The following is a 19,598-nucleotide window of genomic DNA, read 5'->3' on the forward strand; positions in this document are numbered from 1 at the left end:
TCAGCTCCAAGATGACAAAATGACAGAATAACTACAGTACTTCAGCCTTAAAATGATTCAACCCCCTCATGACAAACATCTTTAGTACTTAGTAGAGCACTATTTTGATGTTATGACCAGATACAAATGTGATGCAGTGTTTTTGAGAAATCTAAGCCCATTGCTCATGGGCAGTGGCTTTCAGTTCACTAATAATCTCGGGTTTGTTCAACAACCTTCTTCAAAGTCTGTGGTGTTCAGGCAATTGTGACAGACACTCAAGAATCTTCCAGGACTACTTCTGAAACCAAGCCTTGGTGGGCCTTGAGGTACATTTGGGACCACTGTCCTGTTGAAAGGTCCAATGACACCCAAGTTTCAGCTTTCTCACATAAGACATGATGGTCTCTACTAGAGTTTCTTGATACTTGATTAAATCCATCTTGCCTTCCACACGCTGCAGGTTTCCAGTGCATCACCCAGCCACCACCACACTTCACTGTAGGTAGAGAATACTGCCGATTCATAGGCCTGAAAAGTTTCAGTTTTGTTTCACTGATTTACAGAACAGAATCCTAAAACTTGTGGCTTACTTATATGTGGCTGACTGTTCTTGTGCATTTGGGTCAGTAGATGTGCAGAACAGGGGTGGCTAGCGGAAGCTCACTGTGAATACTGTACACTCCCAAATCTGAAATGTAATGTCAAACATAGTCAGACAATTTTGTATCTCCAATTCACCTCATTTAGTCTTTGAACTGTGGAAGGAAACCGGAGCTCCGGGAGGAAACCCACAAAGACATGGGGGCCAGGAACATCCCACAGCAAGGACCTGGACCACTCCACTTGGGGATCAAACCCAGAACCCTCTTGCTGGGAGGTGACAATGCTACCCACTGAGCCACCGATATGTAAATAAAACCAACACTCACTCACTTTCTTAACCGCTTATCCAATCAGGGTCACGGGGAGTGCTGGAGCCTATTCCAGCTTTTCAGTGGGCGCAAGGCACACAGTAACACTCTGGACGGGGCGCCAGTCCATCGCAGGGCAAACACACATACACCTATAGGGCAATTTAGTGCCTCCAGTTCACCTCACCTGCATGTCTTTGGACTGTGGGAGGAAACCCACGCAGACACGGGGGGAACATGCAAACTCCACACAGAAAGGACCCGGACCGCCCCACCTGGGGATTGAACCCAGGACCTTCTTGCTGTGAGGCAACAGTGCTACCCACTAGCCACCGATATGTAAATAAAACCAACAATTATTTGGAAATTCTTTCTAACCTGTATTTAATTGAGGATAAAATATTCAATTCTTCAACTACTTATCTTAGTTTTTTTATATGGCCACTATATAATAGTCTGTAATAGCTTGAGAACTGAAAATACCAAATATTATTTGTAAACGTGAATTTTTTTCCTCCCACTCTTGCTTAACATAACACTTCAGCTGCTCACCAGACTGGGGCAAAGGGGGGGAGGGTGGCATTTGTTGGGTTTGGTGACTTAGCTGCTCTGTCTTTGTTACAAACCATTTACAGACTTGTACAACAGCATTCCAAGGTTAAAACTCTTCTGTAGGAAATGACTTACTATTCCAAATAATTTTGTTCACAGGTCTATATTTGTACACACTATACTCAAAATTCCTCTTTGGTGAAAGCTTTTGTAGTCGTTACTCTAAATACCCAGCAAATTCTGGCAATCAAGTTGAAGCCTTTTTTCTCTAACTTGTGTGTAGCAACTATAAAGTGGTGAAATTAATTTTAAGTGCTTAATAATGAAAACAATGAATTGTTAATGTACTTCTTTGTTAAAGAATTTCATTAGCATGTGTAAGTTGTGTTATTCGTAGAGGTCCTTCAGGTTTGTTTGGGTGTAACCAGGTATCAGTATGACATGATTCACCCTGGTGATGGCAGTCTCACCTCCACCCACAACCAGAATGTGTGGAAGCTGAGGAAGTCTCTGAGAATTCCGTTCTGTAAGAGTGAGTAGAAGTATTTATATGGGTGGGGAGGATCGTCAGCTACTCACAGCCTTAGGCACCAACACCTTACTTACAGAGTAACAGCACCAGGGTTTGGAGCTCAGTGGAGGAGTGAACCTGCTGTTCCCACTGCTGCTGCTGACAAAACTAAAGTCATAAGACGGACTTGAATTAGGTGGAGAGTGAAGAATCAGACACACTGGCCAGAAGATCAAGAAGCATGGATATGCTAAATCGAGGTAAGTCAGTTTATACTAAGTTAAATGTGTAATGTCATCCAACTTTCTGTCATGTTTATAGTTGTTTAATAAGGTGTAAATGTTTTGTGGACTATATACAACAACCAATAGCCTTGCTCTGTGCTGAAGTCAGCTATTATTATACGATATCATAAAAACAGACAAAACGTATTGAAATGGCAGTTTAACATGTAACCCACAGATTAAACTACATATCCTATTTATATACAATTTTCTAACAGTACAAGTTAAAGACTTAATTATAATATGTGAATAGACATAAACATACTACAATAAAAAAAATTATTTTTTTAATCCTTTATTAAAGGATTTTATTATTTCCTTAATAATGGCAAATCATTCAGGTTGTGACACAGCAGCTATAACCATACCTATATCACTGCAGACTAATAAATAATTGTCACATGTGTATCTTAGTTGGAACTTTAGAACTAATCAGCTAAATTGGCTTACTATTTAAATTTAGGGAACTACTGCACTAGGTAGAGGAACTGAGGAAATAATTAAGTAATATGGACAACCCACTTAATAAAAAACAATGTTTTACTAACGTTCCTTTGTGTATAAGCTTGTTTTAAATTATTCACATAATTCAGTATCATAAAAATACAAAAGAAGAGGGAATCGAGAAGTGTGTGTGGGGGGAGGGTAAACTTTTTAAATGTGTCAGTAATGCACTGTTTATTTGAATGACATTTCTGGTCCTGCTTTCTGGTCTGGCGTTTTCAGCAAATTTCAGCGTTATTCTCTTACTTCCAAGTTGGCTTATCACAAGATCGGCACTATTTCTAAAGTAGCTAAAGATAAGAAAATCTCTTTTTGATCTAGATGATCAAAATATAAAGCTTCTGACAAAGTTCACTGGAATGCAAAGTATGATCATCAGGTGGGTGTGTGTTGCTTGACTGCAATGCTACAAAAGACCTTAATGGAATCCTTGTAAAATATAGAAAATGTATTTGACAGCTTGACTGACTGGATGGCATTTCTGATAAGCTACACCAAAGCTAGATAAATAAAGGTAGTTCACTGTCACAAATCAGTAAACACTGAGCTGTGGTACGTTCTTCATATAAGGTAAAGGCAGTAAAAAAAAACTCAAGAGGAGCCAGTGCCCATCTTTCTCAACAGACCTGTCATGTCAGTGTTCACCTTCCTCCACCATCCACAAACCTGACATGTCTGTGCCGACCTTCCTCCTCTATCAACACACCTGAGAAATCAACGGTTACCTCCCTCCACCATCCACAAAGCTGACATGTCACTACCCACCTCCCTCTACCATTCACAAACCTGACATGCCAGTTCCCCTCTTCCTCTACTATAAACAGACCTGAGAAATCAGCGCTTACCTTTCTCCACCGTCCACAGACCTAACATGTCAGTGTTCACCTCCATCCTCTATTCACAAACCTGACACGTCACTGCCCATCTTCCTCTACTATAAACAGACCTGAGAAATCAGCGCTTACCTTTCTCCACCATCCACAGACCTAACATGTCAGTGTTCACTTCCATCCTCTATTCACAAACCTGACACGTCACTGCCCATCTTCCTCTACTATAAACAAATCTGAGAAATCAGCGCCTCAGTGCCTACCTTCTTTCATCCACAAACTTGACACGTCACTGCCCACCTCCATCCACTATTCACAAACCTGACATGTCAGTGCCTACCTCCCTCCACTATCCACAAACCTATGTCAGTGTTCACCTTCCTCCACCATCCTCATACCTCACATGTCACGGCCCATCTTTCTCTACTATAAACAATCCTGAGAAATCAGCACTTGCCTCTCTCCACCATTCACAAAACTTACACCTCACTGCCCACCTCCATCCTCTATTCACAAACCTGACATGTCAGTGCCCATATTCTTTTAATATCAACAGACCTAAGAAAACAGCGGTTACCTCTATCTACTATCTACAAACCTGACATACCAGTGTTCACCTTCCATTTAGTATCTACAAACCTGAGAAAGCAGCACTCACCTTCCTCCACCGTTCACAAACCTGAGAAATCAGTGGTTACCTCCCTCCACCATCCACAAACCTGACATCAGTGTCCACCTTCTTCCACCATCCACAAACCTCAGAAATCAGTGCTTACCTCCCTCCATTATCCACAAACCTAAGAAATCAGCACTGCCAACCTTCCACCTGATATCATCTGTTGTCAGAATGCACCTGGACAAAATGATGAGTTTTCACATTTATATTACTATGTGTACTCTGTTATTACACTTGGTCCTATTCCTCAGTCCACCTATTGGTTAACATTTTGTGCAGCATGCATGCTTAAAATAATCCTCTGGCATTTATGTCAAACATGATGGAATATCATCTCAACCTGGCTGGCATTAATATTATGTTGCAGATTTTACCAATTTTAGGTGTTAAGGTTTTTTTTTTTGGTCATTACTGGCAAGAACTACATTTTAAAACAATCTGTATTTGTGTGGTTTGTGTATAAGTACTGTGTTTGTGCACACATGACTAAAAGCTGCTAAACAAGCTGGACCAGGACTTTATTATGAGAGTGTGTTTGTGGAACAGCATGAGATCAAGAATGCAATTCATGCATGCCAAAACACCACACACCCTGATCTGAGCTGCTTCAGACACCGGCTAAACACTAGAATGAAAAAAGCCTTTACTCTCATAATACGGTCCACAAGACTTTAAAACATGACTTCTGAACTGAATTCCCTTCCATTCAGTAACAGAGTCATTGTTGCTATAAGATTTGACTCATAGTTTGCTTTGCAATTTACCCCAAATATGTTGGATGAGCTCTTCCAGATTATATTCTGTAAACTATTTATTTTATTAATTTTGCATTGTACCTGCAATTCAAGGCTGTAAGCACAATAGATTTTGGGGTAGATAGGTCCCCCTAATATTCAGATGTTTAATGTTTTAGAATGGCAGGAAACCCCCATCTGGTAGATTTGATCGCTCACAAATGTTCATTTCATGGCTACGGTCCTGCCGCAACTAGCATGCTGAAACAGGAAATTACTGTACTGAAATGTTTTGGAGATCTTAACACAAATTTGTGGAGAATGAAATTGAATGCTATTACATTTCAATTTTACTTTTCTCTGCTCTTTATGTCATTCATTAAGCCCTAAATGTGACCATCCTAATGCTAATTCATGTCATTGTCTGTGTGAAGTCGGGCCTTTCCCTTTACTTTCATGATCAATATATTAGTTGCTGTTTTTAATTATATATTACTTTATTCATCTTTAGTAGCTGCTTCATTCTGATTTGGTCCAGAGCTAGTCTCGCAAATACAAGACACAAGTTAGCAATACAGTTCAGCACAAATGTACAGTGCTGTGGAAATAAGTATTTGCCCCTTCCAGTTTTTCCTGTTTTTGCATAATTGTTACATTTATATGTTTTAAATCATTAAACAACTTTTGATATTAGACAACCCAGGTGCGCACACACACACACACACACACAGTGCTTTTTTAAATGATGATTTTATTTATTGAAGGTAAAATGCTGTTTTGCCCTACTTAGCCTTATGTACACAAGTACTTTGCCAGTTAATTACTCATTCGACCACTTAACCAAAAACAGTTCACAACTGGTTTCAATTTTACTAGCCACACCCAGGCATAAATACTGCCAGAGCTGTTGAATCTAAACATCACTTAAATAGAACCTGCCTGGCAGTGTGAAACAGGCTAGAAGGTACATTATGCATGCATTTTAAAGCCATTTACATACAGATGTGAAACAAAGATAAAATCTACTAGTCTTGAAAGGGTTAGTTACAAAGTCATTGCTTATGCTCTGGGACTACAGCGAACCACAGTAAGAGCCATTACACAAATGGAGAAAACTTGGAACAGAGGTGAACCTTCGTAGGAGTGAACATCCTTTAAAAATTTCACCAAACGCATTGATGATTCATCCAGGAGGTCACAAAAGAACCCAGGCGAACATTTAAAAAACAGCAGGCCTCATTTTCTTCAGTTAAGGACAATGTACACAAATTCACAGTAAGAAAGACACTCCATCTAATTTCAAGGTGCACAGGCTTGTCTTACATTTGTAAAAAAAAACAAAAAACACCTAGATCACCTTCAAGACTTTTTGGATAGTATTCTGTGGACAGATGAGTCAACAATGAAACATTTTGAAAGACACAAGTCCTGTTAAATCTGGCATAAAGCTAACACTGCATTCCAGCATGAGAACATCATACCAACAGTCAAACATGATGCTGGTAGTGGGATGGTCCTGGACTGCTTTGCTTCAGCAGGACCTGGACGACTTGTCATAATTGATGGAACTATGGATTCTGCTCTCTATCAAAAGATCCTAAAGAAGAACGCATGTCCATTAGTTTGTGACCTGAAAGCTCAAGCGTTGTTGGGTTATGCAGCAGGACAGTGAACCGAAGCACACAAGCAAGTCTACCACTGAATGGTTCAAAAGAAAAAAAATGAATGTTTTGGAGTGGCTGAGTCAAAGTCCTGACTTGGAATGATCGTGTTTACTCCTGTTGGTTTTATTTTATATTAAAATTAATTTAAATGTGCCAAATTAGCGAAAATAGAAGAAATAAGGGTAGAAGCAACTACTTTTTACAGCAATGTACAGTATGCCATTTAGATGTTCTTTTTCTGTAAATTAATGATCAGACTTAATAATATTTGTAAAAAAAAAAATACATTTGTTGTGGGGTTTTTTAAAAACATGAAACAATCTGATGGGTAAAAAATGTATAGCAACCTAAGATTCACTTATATGTCAGGACCATATACCTCAATCAGCCGCTTTTGATTTCCATTATCATGCTTCTGGCATAAAACTGGTTGGATCTTAAATGACAGATTTGGTTTACAGTTTACGAATTCTACATCGGATTCCAGTCAAGACCAAAAACCAATGGACATAGTCAATAACAAGTGTATGTAGGCTTTTAAATTTAGAATCCACGCCAATCCAGCTGCTATTATTGTTTTGTAATGTTGGAATAAATCACAGTTAGTAAAGTAAACACATACACTACCCTCTGTGATTCTGATTATACAACTTTTACTGCATCTCTTATTTAATTTCCCTTCACTCTGTTCCAGACTTCAGTGATGCCAGCACAGAATTGCGCCTGATCCTGGTGGGCAACATCGGCTGTGGTAAAACCCTGACAGCTGACACCCTGCTGGGTGATTTCTCGTCCGTTGGTGCCCTCTTGTCAACCCGGCTATGCGAGGTTCGGTGTGGTGAATCAGAAGGATGTCGTCTCCGTCTGGTAGAGACACCTCGCTGGTACTGGAAGGGCGAACACATCGATAGCACCGTACAGACAGAAACAGAGCGGGCTTTGAGTCTGACAGCGCCAGGTCCACACGCCTTCCTCATCCTTGTGCCTGTAGGCCAGTTTACTGAGGTGGAGGGTCGAATCCCTGCAGAACTGGAGCGGATCTTTGGAAAAGACGCCTTGGCACACTCGCTGGTGCTTCTTACCTGTGGGGATTACATGATGGGCAGGGATGTGGAACGCTACCTTAGTGTGGATGAGCCTGGTCTCAAAGCTATGGTGGACAGATGTGGAGGACACTGGCATGTGATTAATAACCGCAAACCACACAACCGAGAGCAGGTTGTTGAGCTGCTGGAGAAGGTGAGAATGAACAGAGTTAGAATTAATGTCTACTTACGCTAAGAAGAATGGTTTTATATAATAATACTAGATTTATAGGCTATTATTATATTATTATGGACTGAATTTTATTTTTAAAAATATGGCTATTTAGGACTTCTTGGTTTGAGGTAACCATAAAACATGCATTGTTGTTCTTTAGATGTTTTTCTGGAATCTTTTACGACCACTGTAATTCAGTGGAATCCTAAAGCCTTAAAGGATACTAACGAGAGATATTTATTAGTTATCTATCATTGTTATAGTTCTATTGAGAACAAAATAAGATCATGGCATATTGTTCCTGTTAAAGCTTTAAGCTGCTGATTTACTTTGATGGTAAGGTTTAAGATCTGTCAGATTTATATTTCACAGGCTTGGCTTGGAACTCAATAAAGGTAGTCTTGGCTGCAGTGGAACTCATTTAGGAAGCCTCCTCTCTATTACAGGTGAAACATCTGACGCAGACTACTGGTGGCTGTTACCTGACAGGTGCCGTGCAGAGGGAGGTGGAGGAACGGGTTCGTGAAAAAGAACGTGAACTTCAGAGGAAGTACAGTCTGCGAGAAGAGGATAGAGTCAGCTCAGACTACGCCATATCGTCCCAGATGTCATGGAGTGACGAGATCGGACAGAGAGAGTCAGAAAGGAAAGGGTTATTCCGTGCCAGGAGTCTAGTGGAGGCAGACAGAGTGACATCACAACATCTAGCCAATGGGCTTCACTCTCAGCCGCCAGGGTGGCAGGAGGAATTACCTTCAGTTCAGAGAAAGAGTTCCAGTTTTAAACTGAGCAAAGGTGCCACACCTCACACTTACTCTTAGTCATATACTGTATATTTGTATTTATGCAGTTTCGTCCACCTTGGACCAGCCTACAGTCTCTCAAAAAAAAGTTTATCACTTATTCCAGGTGTAGTCAATAATTCAAAACAGTCAGGATTTTCTGCAGTTGTTGTTTTTTGTCACTAGTTCAAGAGTTCAAGAGAGGCTTTATTGCCATTTCAGCTATATACAAGTACATATACAGTGTATCACAAAAGTGAGTACACCCCTCACATTTCTGCAGATATTTAAGTATATCTTTTCATGGGACAACACTGACAAAATGACACTTTGACACAATGAAAAGTAGTCTGTGTGCAGCTTATATAACAGTGTAAATTTATTCTTCCCTCAAAATAACTCAATATACAGCCATTAATGTCTAAACCACCGGCAACAAAAGTGAGTACACCCCTAAGAGACTACACCCCTAAATGTCCAAATTGAGCACTGCTTGTCATTTTCCCTCCAAAATGTCATGTGACTCGTTAGTGTTACTAGGTCTCAGGTGTGCATAGGGAGCAGGTGTGTTCAATTTAGTAGTACAGCTCTCACACTCTCTCATACTGGTCACTGAAAGTTCCAACATGGCACCTCATGGCAAAGAACTCTCTGAGGATCTTAAAAGACGAATTGTTGCGCTACATGAAGATGGCCAAGGCTACAAGAAGATTGCCAACACCCTGAAACTGAGCTGCAGCACAGTGGCCAAGATCATCCAGCGTTTTAAAAGAGCAGGATCCACTCAGAACAGACCTCGCGTTGGTCGTCCAAAGAAGCTGAGTGCACGTGCTCAGCGTCACATCCAACTGCTGTCTTTGAAAGATAGGCGCAGGAGTGCTGTCAGCATTGCTGCAAAGATTGAAAAGGTGGGGGGTCAGCCTGTCAGTGCTCAGACCATACGCCGCACACTACATCAAATTGATCTACATGGCTGTCACCCCAGAAGGAAGCCTCTTCTGAAGTCTCTACACAAGAAAGCCCGCAAACAGTTTGCTGAAGACATGTCAACAAAGGACATGGATTACTGGAACCATGTCCTATGGTCTGATGAGACCAAGATTAATTTGTTTGGTTCAGATGGTCTCAAGCATGTGTGGCGGCAATCAGTTGAGGAGTACAAAGATAAGTGTGTCATGCCTACAGTCAAGCATGGTGGTGGGAATGCCATGGTCTGGGGCTGCATGAGTGCAGCAGGTGTTGGGGAGTTACATTTCATTGAGGGACACATGAACTCCAATATGTACTGTGAATACTGAAGCAGAGCATGATCCCCTCCCTCCGGAAACTGGGTCGCAGGGCAGTGTTCCAGCATGATAATGACCCCAAACACACCTCTAAGACGACCACTGCTTTATTGAAGAGGCTGAGGGTAAAGGTGATGGACTGGCCAAGCATGTCTCCAGACCTAAACCCAATAGAACATCTTTGGGGCATCCTCAAGCGGAAGGTGGAGGAGCGCAAAGTCTCGAATATCCGCCAGCTCTGTGATGTCATCATGGAGGAGTGGAAAAGCATTCCAGTGGCAACCTGTGAAGCTCTGGTAAACTCCATGCCCAGGAGAGTTAAGGCAGTTCTGGGAAATAATGGTGGCCACACAAAATATTGACACTTCAGGAACTTTCACTAAAGGGTGTACTCACTTTTGTTGCTGGTGGTTTAGACATTAATGGCTGTATATTGAGTTATTTTGAGGGAAGAATAAATGTACACTGTTATATAAGCTGCACACAGACTACTTTTCATTGTGTCAAAGTGTCATTTTGTCAGTGTTGTCCCATGAAAAGATATACTTAAATATCTGCAGAAATGTGAGGGGTGTACTCACTTTTGTGATACACTGTATGTACAGACCCAAATACTTACACCACCACCATCATTCACAGTACAACCCCTGGCAAAAATTATGGAATCACCACTCTTGGAAGATGTTCTGTCAATTGTTTAATTTTGTAGAAAAAAAATAAATCACAGACATGCCACAAAACTATCATTTTTCAAAATGTCAACCTTCTGGCATTAAGAAACAATAAAAAAAAGAAACAAATATAATAGTTGTGGTCAGTCACAATTGCTTTTTTTAGATCAAGTAGAGGAAAAAAATATGGAATCACTCAAATCTGAGGAAAAAATTATGGAATCACTCTGTAATTTGCAGTTTAAAAACAAAACATCTGCAGCAGATTAGATTTGCTAATTATTCTTCAGTTTAAAAAGAGTGCTCACACCTCGGAGAGCTGTTGCACAAAGCAGATTGTCATGAATCATGGTTCCAACACAAGATATGTCAGTTGAAACAAATGAGAGGATTATAAAACTCCTTCAAGAAGATAAATCATTGTGGAATGTCGCAAAAGATGTTGGTTGTTCCCAGTAAGCTGTGTTTAAAATCTGGACCAAGTACAAACAAAATGGGAAGGTTGTAAAAGGGAAGCATACTGGTAGACCAAGTAAGACATCAAAGCATCAAGACAGAAAACAAAGCAATATGTCTTGAAAACAGAAAATGCACAACAAAACAAATGAGAAACAAGTGGCAGGAAAGTGGAGTCAATGTCTGTGACTGAACTGTAAGAAATCACCTAAAAGAAATGGGATTTACATACAGAAAAGCCAAACAAAAGCCACCATTAACACCTAAAAAGAAAAGAACAAGGTTAAAGTAGGCTAAAGAAAAGCAATCGTGGACTGTGGGTGACTGGATAAAAGTGATCTTCAGTGATGAATCGCGAATCTGCATTGGGCAAGGTGATGATGCTGCAACTTTTGTTTGGTGTCTGTCCAATGAAATTTATGAAGATAACTGCCTAAAGAAAACATGTTAATTTCCACAGTTGTTGATGATATGGGCCTGCATGTCGGGTAAAGGCACAGGGGAGATGGTCTTCAATAAATGCCAAAGTCCACATTGAAATTTTGGACGCTTTTCTTATTCCATCAGTTGAAAGGATATTTGGTGATGATGACTTCATTTTTCAAGATGATAATGCATCTTGCCATAGGGCAAAGGACGTGAAAACTTTCCTTCAAGAAAACATATAATGTCAATGGCATGGCCTGCAAATAGTCCGGATCTCAATCCATTTGAAAATCTCTGGTGGAAATTGAAGAAAATGGTCAATGACAAGGTTCCAACCTGCAAAGCTGATCTGGCAACAGCAAAAGACAGTTGAAGGCAGATTGATGAAGAATACTGTTTGTCATTAGTTAACTCCATGCCTCATAGAGTTTAAACCATTATAAAAGCCAGAGGTGGTGCAACAAAGTAATAATGGTGCAGTGTTTTCTAATGATTTCATAATTTTTTCCTCAGATTTGAGTGATTCCATATTTTTTTCCTCTACTTGATCTAAAAAAAGAAATTGTGACTGACCACAACTATTATATTTGTTTCTTTTTTTATTGTTTCTTAATGCCAGAGGGTTGACAGTTTGAGAAATGATAGTTTTGTGGCATGTCTGTGATTTCTTTTTTTTCTACAAAATTAAACAATTGAAAGAACATCTTCCAAGTGTGGTGATTCCATAATTTTTGCCAGGGGTTGTAGATGCAGTGGTGTTTGGTTTGAATGCCTCACCTTTCTTCTCCAGACATCTGACTACAACAGATGTGTTTTTCAGAAGATTTTTTTGTTGGTCCATGTAATCAGCAAAAAAACTCAGTCAAGCTTTAATGTGTAGCACAGCAGCTTTTAGCCCATAGTAGGATAAAGCTCACTTGTGTGTGAAGTCACACCCATGTTCCAGCTACTAATACTTAGACCTGTTTTAGTTGTTGAATCTACACAGCAAATTCCCTCTTAGCATGAAAAAACAATTTGGGTTTTGGGTTTGGGGCCTTACAAAAAGGCCTTGCTACAGTCAAACTAGCTGTGCACCGACGAGGCATAACATTATAACCACCTTCCTAACTGATTGGTCTGTGGCTATGCACCCCCATATGCAACAAATTGTGATGCACTGTGTATTCTGACACCTTTCTATCAGAACCAGCATTAACTTCTTCAGCAATTTGAGCTACAGTAGCTCGTCTGTTAGATCGGACACTCCCCACGTGCATCTATGAGCCTTGGCCGCCCATGACCCTGTCGCTGGTTTACCACTGTTCCTTCCTTGGACTACTTTTGATAGATACTGACCACTGCAGACTGGGAACACCCCACAAGAGCTGCAGTTTTGGAGATGCTCTGACCCAGTCGTCTAGCCATCACAATTTGGCCCTTGTCAAACTCATTCAAATCCTTACACTTGCCCATTTGTCCTGCTTCTAACACATAAACTTTGAGGATAAAATTTTTACTTGCTGCCTAATATATCCCACCCACTAACAGATGCTGTGATGAAGAGATAATCAGTGTTATTCACTTCACCTGTCAGTGGTCATAATGTTATGCCTGATCGGTGTATTTATATACACAAAAAAGTCACAAGCTTTGGTCAATCATAAACACTCGAGGAATTAGGAGACCATAATTCTAAGTGAAGTTGTGGTATGTATATTTTTTGACTTACCAGATTTGAAGTCCACAATGAACATAAGAATAATTGAGCTGCAAAAGTTATTAACATCCCAAGATTGTCATGCTATACATTTGTGTGTTAACCTTTTACATTGGTCAAGGGTACAAACAGGGGATGGGCAGAATAACGTGAATCACTGAGAGCAAACTGATAAGTGCACCCCCAATGGCTAACCCCTCCCCAATTAACATTAGCCAATCATGTTCGTGCAGACGCCTGACAAGCCAGCAGCACAGCTGAGATTCGTATACCGGACCCGCTGATCTTAGCAGTAGTGGGCTACCGTACTTTACTTCTGCATCACCCAAACGCCAATGTAAACCTGTAATAATATACACTGATCGGCCATAACATTAAAACCCCCTCCTTGTTTCTAGACTCACTGTCAATTTTATCAGCTGCACTTACCATGTAGCAACACTTTGTAGTTCTACAATTACTGACTGTAGTCCATCTATTTCTCTACATACCTTTTTAGCCTGCTTTCACCTTGTTCTTCAATGGTCAGGACCACCACAGGACCACCACAGAGCAGGTATTATTTAGATGGTGGATCATTCTCAGCACTGCAGTGACACCGACATGGTGGTGTGTTAGTGTGTGTTGTGCTGGTATGAGTGGATCAGACACAGCAGTGCTGCTGGAGTTTTTAAATACCGTGTCCACTCACTGTCCACTCTATTAGACAGTCCTACCTAGTTGGTCCACCTTGTAGATGTAAAAGTCGTAGATGTTCGCTCATCAATTGCTGCTGTTTGAGTTGATCATCTTCTAGACCTTCATCGGTGGTCACAGGACACTGCCCACGGGGCGCTGTTGGCTGGATATTTTTGGTTGGTGGACTATTCTCATTCCAGCAGTGACAGCGGGGTGTTTAAAAACTCCATCAGCATTTCTGTGTCTTATCCACTCATACCAGCACAACACACACTAACACACCACCACCATGTCAGTGTCACTGCAGTGCTGAGAATGATCCACCACCCAAATAATACCTGCTCTGTGGTGGTCCTGTGAGAGTCCTGACCACTGAAGAACAGGTTGAAGGGGGCTAACAAAGAATGCAGAGTAACAGATGGACTACAGTCAGTAACTGTGGAACTACAAAGTGCTTCTATATGGTAAGTGGAGCTGATAAAATGGACAGTGAGTGTAGAAACAAGGAGCTGGTTTTAATGTTATGGCTGATCAGTGTATAACTGTCATCCAAGTCCTGAATGTGATGGGATGTGTGCTCTATTTAAAGAATCAAAAATCTAAATTACTTAATGGATAAAGACAGTGAGACATGCTTCACAGTCTACTCCCCAAAACTTCCAAATGGTGATTGAGAAGTCACAGGGGAACTGAAGTACCTAAAATTCAAACACCCATTATGTAGAATAATGGATGTAGAATGTGCTAATTGTCATATTTACAACACATATATGCAATATAGCAATAAACCTAGTAGAGCTTAATAACACATAATCAATTCTTTCTGTTATTTTTTCCACCCTATGTATCTAAACCTAAGTACAGATTACTATTGATTGATTGTAATTATCAAAAACCAATTTGTCTTATATGTGTGTTTATGTATATTTGTACCATCAGAGGGAGCCATTCTCAGTCAAATATCACAACTATCAGAATCCAGAGGAAGCCCTAACAACCAAAATTACATCAACTCAGGTGAGTAAATCTTCAAACTACAGAATCTGTAGTAAAATCATTCATTCATTTCCCAAATTCATTTCTTCTGAGGTTCATTCTGACACAAACTCACTCACTCACTTACACTTTCTTAACTGCTTATCCAATTAGGGTCGCAGGGGGTGCTGGAGCCTATCCCAGCTTTTTAATGCGCACAAGGCACACAGTAACACCAGTCTATCGCAGGGCACACACACACACATACACACACCCATTCACCTATAGGGCAATTCAGTGTCTCAGTGACTGTGGGAGGAAACCGGAGCTCCCGAAGGAAACCCACACAGACCCGGGGAGAACATGCAAACCCAGGACCTTTTTGCTGTGAGGCCACAGTGCTACCCACCATGCCACCCTTGACAGAAACTTAATTGTCTCTAAGTATGAAGGAGTGACTGAATGTGTCTTTCACATTGCTATGCATTTCTGGGAGGTAGAAGAAAGCTGGAGTACCCAGAGGAAATGGGCAAACAAGTGGACATGGGCAAAACCTTTTACATACAGCAGCAAGAAATGAGGATTAATCTTAAGATCTTGCATGTTCTTTTCCAGTTGTGTCACCATGTTGCCCATGTGGTGCTGTTTTTTTATTTATTGAATTAATTGGGTACCCAATACTTTTCTGATACTGTGAGTGTGATCGGTATTATAACAAATTTAACTGAAGTATGGGGCATAGCCAAGGGTTAAGAGTGTCACCCTAAATAGAATACCGAGCACCATTCGGGCCACCCCAGTTATGCTAAGTGTTGTAGTCATCTGTAGCAAATCAACATAATTGTGTAAATAAAGTTTTCTCTGGGTGCTCCAGTTTCCTCCCACAGTCCAAATACATGCATTTAGGTCATTTGGAACTACTAAAATTGCCCGTAGGTGTAAATATGTGTGTATGTTTGCCCTCTGATGGACTGGTGACCTGTCCAATGTGTGACCTGCCTTTCGCCCAGTGAATTAAACCCAGCCTGACTCTAAATAAAGCCGTGGTAAAACAATGGATGAATAAGTGAATAAATGAATGAATTAATGAATGATTGAATGAATGAATGCATTAATGTATATTGTGTAATTCTTGTTCTTTTTCATAGTTCATTACCGGATCAGCTCTTCAGGCAACTCCAGCACCCCTCCATCTCCCATCCCTTCTTCACCCACTTATAACTCCACCATCACCTCCTCCTCCTCAGTGTCCAACTTCTCTTCCTCCTCCATGCCCCACCTTTCTTCCTCCTCCATCACTGCCTCCTCTGTCTCCTCCATGCCCAACTTCTCATCATCCTTCATCCCCCCTTCCTCTTCTGCCACCTCTTCCTATTCCTCCTTCAACTCTGCCCAACCTCCCTCTTCTACATTCTCTGACACCAAGTCAACTTCCTTTTCGTCCTCCTCCATGCCCCGCTTCTCTTCATCCTCTGACACCAAGTCATCTTCCATTGCGTCCTCTTCTATGCCCCACTTCTCTTCAACCTCCACCGCCTCATCTGTTTTCTCTGTCCCTAACTTCTTTTCCTCCACATCTTCCTCTGTTGATTCCTCTGATCTGAGGCTGGTCCTGCTGGGTCGTACTGGGTCCGGGAAGAGCGCTGCAGGGAATGCCATACTGGGCCGAGATGAGTTCAAGCTGCGCGGAGCTGATGCTACCGGTGCCACCACTCAAACTTGTGTGAAGGGAACAGCCATGATTGGAAAAAGAAAAGTCAGTACCATTTTACATTTATTTATTTACATTTGTTTTGTTCAGCTCTCTGTACTTATTAAACTCTAAGTTACACATTCAGTTACTCAGCAGTGTAAATCTTTGTCAGTTTATGCCAAGTTCACACTACACGACTTGATCTCTTGTAATCTGGTGTTGTTTAAGTCGTTGTTGTTTTTACACTGCACGACAGGGGGTCACACACTACACGATCTACCATCAGTAGGAATCACAGATGAGTCTGTTTGGTCTCCCAAACTACGTTTTGTCATAAAAACACATGCGAGAAGTGATGAGGGGTTCAATGATACAGTGTTCAAAAATGCACGTCAACAATAAGCGAGCGATCAGAGTTGTTTGTGCGCTGATGTGCAGCGTAAAAGCAAAGAGGAAAAATAAATTAATCTGAGTGGATTGGGCAGGGATTGTCTCTTCTATAGTGAGTTTGAGGTAAATGAATATTTTTTGCAATGCAGCGTTGGTATTATGGTTTGGTGTGGATGATAAGATCATAAATATTGTAAAGCTTGTGCGTGTGCCGATTTATTCTGATATAAACTATACTATGAACCTCCTCAACTCCTCCCCCGGGTTTGCCGTCACCCCGTATCTTGCGTTCTCATTGGCTGTAGTTCGACATAGCACTCGCTGCCACTTGCAATCTGCTCGCAACACCTTTCACACTGCAGGATTTTGACTCGCCAACTGGTTCAGATATATAACATACGAGCACCCGGTGAGCCGCCTGGATTGAGTCATTGAACAGTTCACACATAACGATCGAGAGCCAAGTTTCGAGCCCCAAGCCCGCACTGAGCTGCCACATCTAGCGGCGACCACTCGGCGAGCGAATATCAGGGCACAAATCGTGCAGTGTAAAATAGGCATAACACATTAGGGTTTATTTAAAGGTTAAATTGGAATTTGGAAAATGGAAGTGTTGAAACCCTGAAATGTAGGGGTTGAAGACCTTAGTATTAATCCATACTATTTTAACAGGTACACTGAAATCTGGACTATTTCAACAGCTACTGTATGGTCTCTTTATGGATTGAATATTCATTTGAGGGACAGTGGTAGCCTAGTTGGGCTATTAATCGGATGATTATTGGTTTAAATCCAGGCTCTGCTATGCAGTCACTGTTGGGCCTTGAGCAAGGCCCTTAACCCTATTTGCTCCAGGGGCGACGTACAATGGCTCACCCTGCGCTCTGACCCCAGCTTCCAAACAAGCTGGGATATGCAGATAAATAATTTAAATGTACTGTATATTCTAATTTCATTGGAATAATCTGCTGGCATTTTAAGCCTGAATTTGTTTATTTTGTATATTTTATTTTATATTTTGAATAAAAAGAATGAAAAACAATATTAACTAACTTTCTATCTGTATGGAACAATGATAATGGTAACAAGAATCTACACAGAGCCGGTTAATTTAAACTTAATCCCAATGTTATATCTTTATATTTCTCTTCCGCTGCTGTTCAATTTGTCAGTCATGACCAGATTGCATAATTCTAAAGAGACCAGACTGTCCCTAGCATTATGCTACCACCAACATATTGTTCATTGGGGATGGGGTTACCTGGCTAGTTGGTTAGTACTAATCAGATTCTGTCTTCATGATCATTTCAGGTGGTAGTGGTGGACACCCCAGACTGGTCTTGGTCCGGCTGTTCTCCTGACGACCTGAGATCCCATCTGTCCTCCTGCATGGAGTTGTGTGCCCCTGGCCCTCATGCCTTTCTGCTGTGTGTCCCCCTCACCCTGCCTGGTCGCTCCAATCTACATGACCTGTCCACTGTAAAGGAAGCGATTGGCCAAGATGCTATCCTGCACCACACTCTGGTCCTGTTCACACACTCGGACCAAGTCAAGGATAAGGATATTGAGAAGTACATCGCTGCTAAACGTCCCGAGATGCTTGAGCTTGTGGAGAGGTGCGGTGACCGCTACCATGTTCTCGGGCGTGACAGTAATGAAAGGAACGTGGAGGCGCTGCTGGAAAAAGTGGACCAAACGGTAAAGGAGAGCGGAGGAAGTTATTACAGCTGCCAGAGACAGGACGACATCGGCAAAGATAGAACGACACAGAATCTGAGAGGCCAAGGAGGAGACGATCGTATGGACGAGATAGACCGAGTCATGTCTACCACGCTGCATTCTCTGAAAGAGGAAGATGAAGCTGAACAGGATGATAAAAGCACAAAAACAGGAGGATCCATCTTATCATCAGCCAAGTCTATGCTTGGCTCAGCGCTTTACTTTGTCGGGGGGAAAGTGGGTGAAGGTGCAAAGCGGGTGCCCAAACTGGTTGCAGGAGGAGCTGTGTTTGGAGGAGTGCTTGGACTGTTTGTTGGAGGACCTGTAGGGGGCGCTGTTGGGGCTACAGCAGGAACGGTAGCTGCAGAGTATGGCAGACGGAAATACAACAAACCCAAAACGGCATGATGAACAGGAAGCAAAAATAATGACTTTATTACCACTGGTACTTTAATCAATAATTACTTAATACTAAAAACATATCATTATAAAAGCCACATTCTCTTAAATGAATGGTACGTAGTGTTTTAGCATTAAAGCTTTAAAGGTGTCAGCTAAATTCTTGCAGTCTGTTTGCCAAAAGTAAGCTGGAAAAATATTTCCAATTGTGTTGAAGAATGTGTCTCTGCCAAGAACTGAGATAGGGTGTGTTACTTATTCTAAACTGTTTACTTAGAAGTCATATTTGCAATAACCTCAGGCAATTATATCATGACTAGTAATGTAAGCTGTATTTCAATTGGTCTCCCACTAACAATGTGCACTATACTGTAAGTCAAAAAGTGTGTAAACTCCCCTTCTAAATATTACGTTTAATTATTTAATCCTTTGCTAACAGGTGTGTTAAATCATAATGGCACCAGCCCTAGTAAACACAGTTTGAGATGAATTGGAATGTAGAATGAAAGCCAAGCC

At 41.2% G+C, this 19,598-nt stretch overlaps 1 protein-coding gene across 1 annotated transcript; it reads left to right on the forward strand.

Annotated features, from left to right (window-relative positions):
• The first annotated feature begins 2,179 nt into the window (after positions 1-2,179).
• On the forward strand, positions 2,180-19,113 carry LOC134316536 (uncharacterized). The gene is made up of 8 exons (XM_062996927.1): positions 2,180-2,216; positions 7,343-7,887; positions 8,355-8,506; positions 8,543-8,703; positions 14,846-14,923; positions 16,030-16,123; positions 16,448-16,637; positions 18,276-19,113. Exons 1-8 carry the CDS (start codon positions 2,198-2,200, stop codon positions 19,089-19,091), a joined length of 2,055 nt encoding a protein of 684 aa, XP_062852997.1. The 5' UTR covers positions 2,180-2,197; the 3' UTR covers positions 19,092-19,113.
• Positions 19,114-19,598: the final 485 nt, after the last annotated feature.

This window comes from Trichomycterus rosablanca, chromosome 6 (genome assembly GCF_030014385.1).
Source record: "Trichomycterus rosablanca isolate fTriRos1 chromosome 6, fTriRos1.hap1, whole genome shotgun sequence".
NCBI lineage: Eukaryota > Metazoa > Chordata > Actinopteri > Siluriformes > Trichomycteridae > Trichomycterus > Trichomycterus rosablanca.